Source organism: Sycon ciliatum, chromosome 3 (assembly GCF_964019385.1).
Source record: "Sycon ciliatum chromosome 3, ocSycCili1.1, whole genome shotgun sequence".
NCBI lineage: Eukaryota > Metazoa > Porifera > Calcarea > Leucosolenida > Sycettidae > Sycon > Sycon ciliatum.
The window spans coordinates 22,197,081-22,203,710 of NC_088645.1; the positions used below are offsets into that span (position 1 = coordinate 22,197,081).

Here is a 6,630-nt window from a genome sequence, read left to right on the forward strand (position 1 = left end):
CCCTCCCTCCCTCGCTTTTCGTCCCTCTCAAGTGTGTGTACTAGGCTCTGCACCTTGGTGTATTGAGCACTCTCTCACGAACAACCACAACTCCCTCCGAGTTTAAATGTACCACATGTACTGGCAACCTTTTTTCTTTTTTTCTTTTTTTGCAATGATCACAGCTCACAGGCAAGGACAAAAAATTGCATAGTGGAGCATAGTGATGGTGGGGCTTTTTGCTCTCAGCCGACCTGAGGTCTCGACATCATGGGGACATAAAACGCACCAAAAAGAAAGAAAAAATGATGAAAATGATAAAAAAAATATCAATGGACTGGGTATGGGTCACAAGGGTATACCAATTGCAAAAATTTTAGATGGCAGGCAGCTCATTGCAAATGAGATAGTACCGGCAATGTTTATGCGAATCACGGTGGCGTCAGGCATTTCTAAGGTACACTGATGCCGCCAGTGCACGCTTAAAGTGATTTGAAAAGCAGCAGAAATAGTATAGTATAGCATTTATTCATATTTCTCTAGGGCAGTGCCCACAGACCTATGGTCTCCTTACGGGTTACCCTAGCCAATCTAGGATTGCGATACGAAATAATTGAAATGTGTATTTTATAGAAATTGAAATGTGTATTTTATAGAAATTGAAATGTGTATTTTATAGCGGACCCGAGCCCGAGTCCCAAACTACTTCAACTATAGACTACATGTGCTGGCCAAAGAAATCCAACCTCATGAATAAAATAGCGTTGCCGGGCGCTACCCAGCCCTAGCACTACACATACTGGTCTGTGCACTCGAACGCAACGCTACTTTATTCATGAGGTTGGATTTCTCAGGCCAGCACTGTACATGACAGACATTATGAGGGGAAATGGTCCTGACTCCTGAATCAAACTGTGCGGCCGCTGATTACCAAAGCCTCCCTGCTTACAAATGGCCGGCGGAATTGCCAGTGACCGCGTCGCCAGTCAGCGAGTTCTGAAGCCGAATAGTGTACGCGTACTGTGTCGGGAAGCTCTTCTTGTCCAGGGCAAGACCAGCGGTTGGCATGCTGATGTTGATGCCGGTTCCGCTCGTCCAGCACTGCACGCCGAGCGTGACGGGCCCATTACCGGTCAGCAATGATGCGGTGGTCGTACCAGCCGAGCACGGCGGATTGGCAAGCTGTGCGGTGCCCGTCTGGGTAGGCCAGGACATCAGTATGGCATACAGGTCCACAGTGGAAGCGTCATCGTCGTCCACCGCAGTAGCAGCCGGTGTTCCTGCCGTGCTCAATGTCTTGGTTGTGTAGTACACCAGGACTTCGTCCGTTGAGCTGTTCTCAGCCTGCTTGACCTTCCATGGCTGTGTGCCGTAGATAGCGTCGCCGTTGACCTTCAGCCAGGAGCCAATCTACAGTGTGTATACAAACACACACACATACACACCCACACACCCATTGACACATGGTCCAAAGTCACCGAGGAAGACTTCCTAGCGAACGTACATTCATAGTGATGATTTACAAATGGTGGCATGTAATTGTTGTAGTGGCTGGCTATGCAACTCTGTTGTTGTTGCTGTGTTGTACGGGTGGAGCACCAAGACGCTCGGTGTATTTGTCTCCTACAATATGTTTTCGGCCAAAATACAGTTCCGCTCACTGGAATCCGACCCAAAGTGCAAAACTGACGCCCTGGACCTGTTGCGATGACATCACTGTACTTGCACACGAGCACGTCAAACAGCTTTCGTACCACTTCTAGGGCGCCAAGGGCCGTGCAATTTGGGGACTCCCAATATGCACTGTGGGTCGGATTTCACAACTGTGTAGCAAGTGTTCTCAGTACCCACCAGAGAGTAGTAAAATACCGGTGTTTTACTACTCCCTGGTACTGTACCCACTAACCTGGAGCAAGCGCTCGGCCATGAGCGGGATGATGATACCGTCGTGAGTGGGACCAATATTCAGAATCAGGTTACCTGGAACAACACATCACAGCACAGTCATTACAACACAGAATATAATTACAGTGAAACCTCGTTAAGAAGAACACTGATAAAACAAACTTTCGCTTAAAAGAAGAACTAGTATTGCTACCGCCCCCCTCCCCGAGTCCATATTGGCCTATATTCTCTGGCCACGGGAAGGTGAAGTAAATAAATAAATAAATTTGTAACTCTATTGGATAAATCACTGTGTATTCACTGGGTATAAGATATGGATAAGAAGAACTCCCGTTACTAAGTTGCGAACAAATCGTGTCGGTCCCTTGGTGTTCGTCCTAAAGAGGTTTGACTGTATGCTGTTCCCGGAATGCCACATGTGGGGTCTATCACAGTAACCTACAACTTGTAATTCATTTTTTAAGTGTCAATTCTCGTACACAGCACCAGGGAGTCGTAAAATACCGGTATTTTACGACTCCCTGCACAGCACAAACAAGTGTGGTAGAGGGGACGGCTCGATACCGGGACGTTTTGACAGCCAAATTTGTATAGACCCAAACCGATCATCAGCGTTGATTTTTCACTCGAAATATGTTTGTGGAAGGAAACTGGCATGTTGAAGTTTGCTCTGGGGCCAGAGTCAATCGAACTGAGCCACTCCTTTGTGTTGACCCATTGCCTCCAAGTTGCCCAATTTTTCTCTTCAAAAAAGTTCAAATCAGAGGTGGCTCCAAACCGGACACGTTTTAGAGTGCACGTCAAATTCACTCTGGGTCTGAAATTTGGTAATTGCTATCGCTCCACGACGGCCAGTACAGAGTAACAATAAGCCTTGTGTGTGTTTCCATTAGTTTTGATTGGTATGCGGTGCTTTATTGGCGAGAGGCGAGCCGCTGTTTACCTGCGACAAGAAGTTGATTTTTCGAAAGTCGTAAAACTCAAGTCGCAGTGCGAAGCAACACGTCAAAAACTCACCTGCTTGATATGGCGCTTCTGGTCATCGCAGAGCCATGAAATTTTGGCTCGGAGTATAACACATCGTAGTCTCACTGTGACATATGTTTTCTAATCAAAATACCAAGAGAGAAAGTGAATATTGAGTCCGTTCCGGTTTGCAACCGGTGTCCTATTTGAAACCGTCTCCTCTACCCCATATTGCTACTTAGTCACTCCTCACAGGCAGATATAGTACAGTGCTGCTCTATGAAACCCAGTCACGTCACTCAAGTATGCGCCTTGCATCATTCCGCAGCCCAGTGTTCGCAGGTTTATGGCTGTGCAACCGGCCCGGCGCGTACTAGAGTGATGCGACTGGATTTCATTGAGCAACACTGTAGCTACAAAACCAGACTGTGTGCTAGAATTACCGGTAGGTACGTCTTGAGTACCAGGCTTGTATTCAGAATACGCTTCTAGACAAGACACGGGGGCGTCGGACACGGTATGGTCACCACGGTATTGACCGCACCACTTTTGCCCCAGGTACCCTGTGGATCAATAAAACACACTGATCTGGGCTCTAAAATTAATTATTTACAAATGTTGGCTCAGGACCCCCCTCCCCCACGAGTAACTTGTACTTCAGACAGCTGACCGTACCACACTAAAATGACTTCCGATGCCCCTGCGGCAGATTTCTAGTTCCAGGCCCGGCGGAACCAGTCTGGTTGGTCAGGCCATGGCCGGACCAACTTTTTGGCCGCCAACTTATGTTTACAGGCTGCTGAGGAGGTCATGTGTCTACCGTCCATATCATACACAAAGTGTATGAAAGGCTAGGGTATGGTCGGACCAATCAATAACTGCTTCCGCCGGTCCTGCGTTCTATACCGGGGAGAGTACGGCACTTGCTACCTGATGATCATGAGACCATTGAACTCTGGGTGAACGCTGCCTGATGATCAAGACTGAACCGCTTAGCTGCAAGTAGCAATGCACTTTTCCAGTCCCTCCACTCTATACGTGTACCGGGGAACATAACACACTCGGTGACCAACGGGTTTGATGATTGTCCCTTACTGCCGGATGCTGCATCGATCACAGGAATGGAGACCAACCGCTTTACTCCCTCCTCTGTATGCTGGCATCACAAGACAACTGCATTTGGTGAATGACAGGGCTAACCGGATCCGGTCCCTTACCACCGCATGCCACATTGGCCACCAAAAATGGAGACCAACTTTGTTACTCTCTAGTGTGCTACTGTAAAAGTCATTATTCTAACGAGGCGCATATATAACGATTTCCCAAAATTGACTAGTTTACGTGTACCAAAGGTAACGATTCTCACTCATTCTCAACGCTCAATAGGACAGTATATGTATCGATTTCTGATTTCTATTTTAACGACAGATTTCTCCTCGTTAACTCGTTCGAGTTAGCACTTCGTTATATATTATGGCTTTTACAGTAATATCCCGGCACATAATGCATTGTTAGACTCGGGTCACCGGGAGAGCCAAGGATTAATTTGTAAGCAGAAAAGAGGACCAAAAGAAAAGCAGTTAGGCGTACAACGTCAGTACCGTTGGTCAGTGCCGTGCAATGTTATCGCATGAGCTGATTGTAACATAACTGGTGGTGGTGTTAGTGGATATGATAGCGTAACTTGTAGCTCTTTTAGTCCTCTTTTCTTCTTATTAACACACTGTAAAACCGGAAAGTCTAACGAGTCACAAAGTCTAACGTTTTAACGACCAACATTTTTTCGTTATTTGAAGAAACGTTATCGCAAGATGTCTGTTTAACGATGCGCATACAGATGGGTGGCCAGATAGCCATCGTTAAACTTTCTGCACCTTATCATGCCAAAATTACAAAAAAACGTTAAACCTTTTGGTCGTTAATAAACTTTCCGGTTTTACAGTAATGCATTAACCGACAGTTCTAATGATCGCCCCTTACCGCCGTATGCAACATTGTTCACAAGAATTGAGACCATCTCCTCGGCAGTCTTGTACTGATCGACCGTCTCGACGCGATCGTATCCCCATGAATTTGCCATCGTCATCAAGTCTGTCCACTTGTGTGGCTGCAGAGCGCCTGGTTCATAGCGGTCATGACACGTATGGTAGCCTGCAAGTAGATACATGTATGGAGCAGTTCAGAGAACACTCTATCTCATCAGCAATGTGTGTGGTTGCAAGGACATTGTACAGTGTACATGTGAGTGTGTGTGTGTGCACGCATGTGCACGTACATGCATGTGTGTGTGTGTGTGTGTGTGTGTGTGTGTGTGCACACGCGCACCTTCCAATGTCACCAGCGTGCATTCTAGCTACATGCCGAGTCTGTGTCCTTCTCACCTCCATGCAGACAGCGTGTATCCGTTCCCCACCGGTCATCCACAACAACCGTGTCCTTCACGGGCGACTCGTTGTATAGCCAGGCCAAGAAGTCTCTAAAGAGAAGAACAAGTCAGGAATTAATAATACCGGCGGCAGACATGCATGTACGCACGCACTATATCGGTACATGTACTGCTAACACTGTAACAGCATTGCAAGCGGTTTGCAAATTCTAGACACTCAGTACCGAGCCGTAAGCTGAGGCTTTCCCAGTGTGAATAGACCTTTCTATTGTTGAATTCGAACGAGGACTGACCGAGTGGCGAAAGTTTGAAGTCGCCTCAGCATGCACTGTACAGTAAGGGGGAGGGGGTATACCCGCCCTACAGGCGTTATAGGGCTAAAAGCACGCAAGCTACGATCCTCTCTGACAGGAGTGTTAGAGAAGCCACTCACCTTGATTTGAGCTGGGTGCTGTTGAGAAGCACGGCGTAGTCGCCGTTGACGATATCCGGCTGGTACTTCACGGTGATGTCCTTGAGCTCTTTGAGGAACACCTCCTCTACATACTCCTCTTGTCCCGTGTACGGCTCAGGGCCGTGCATGTAGTCCCACGGTAGCAGGGGATTTCCCCACTCGATATTACAATCTGTTAGAGAACACACAGTGTATTACTATAAATATCAATCTGACTTTGATGCTTTGAGCCGATTTAAAAAACCTACTTTGTTGTTCGCTAGGACTTCAGAGAGAAGCGGAAGAATTCTCTTTCCCTTTTCTTAAAAAAAACCCGCTGCTCAAACACTGCATAGTGTCGTGAAATAATATTATAACCGTGCCACAGAAATAAGTGGCCGGTAGACTGAGGTGCCCGTAACTTTAGTGTGCTTGCTACTACAAACGTAGCTCGGGGGGGGGGGGGGGGGGCATGAAAGTCTGTACTTTATAGCAGAGGTAGTCACACAAACACCAGAGGTGTACTAAGGTACTCTCTATCCAAGGTCAATGACTGGAAAAAGATAACCAGGGTTCTGAAAAATGTGCTTTTGTTGCCGATGCAAAGAGGAGAGTATGTTACAATAGTCCTTCTCTAATCCAGCACTTTATAGACCAGCATCCTTTATAAACCATCACAATTCTCAGTTACCAACATGTCCTTTTGATGCACATTGCAGAAGTAGATCAGATTTGTTAATCGAGCACCCCGGCCCTAGTCCAGCAGAACTTCTGCAGCACAAATGGTGCCGGATGGTAACGGGTAACGGGACCCATGGCCTATCCAGGGTCACCAGTTAGACTGAAGTTTTACTGTACTCCACCAACCCTGATCGGCATCTTGCAAAACAGTTTTTTACGGATTGCATGAGACTTGGCTAATAATACATGTAGAGGCTAGAGGCCGAGTTTCCACATACGT

At 47.0% G+C, this 6,630-nt stretch overlaps 1 protein-coding gene across 4 annotated transcripts in view; it reads right to left on the reverse strand.

Annotated features, from left to right (window-relative positions):
- Positions 1 to 791: 791 nt before the first annotated feature.
- The window catches only part of LOC135811754 (alpha-L-fucosidase-like), a 31,449-nt gene continuing 25,610 nt past the window's right edge, over positions 792 to 6,630 (reverse strand). For all 4 annotated transcript variants that reach the window (XM_065324995.1, XM_065324996.1, XM_065324998.1 and 1 more), the window contains 5 exons: positions 5,670 to 5,862; positions 5,232 to 5,326; positions 4,831 to 5,001; positions 1,886 to 1,959; positions 792 to 1,389 (listed from right to left, as the gene is read on the reverse strand). In XM_065324995.1, the coding sequence (XP_065181067.1) occupies positions 925 to 1,389; positions 1,886 to 1,959; positions 4,831 to 5,001; positions 5,232 to 5,326; positions 5,670 to 5,862 (998 nt within the window). In that variant the 3' untranslated portion in view covers positions 792 to 924. The remainder of the gene's footprint in view (positions 1,390 to 1,885; positions 1,960 to 4,830; positions 5,002 to 5,231; positions 5,327 to 5,669; positions 5,863 to 6,630) is intronic.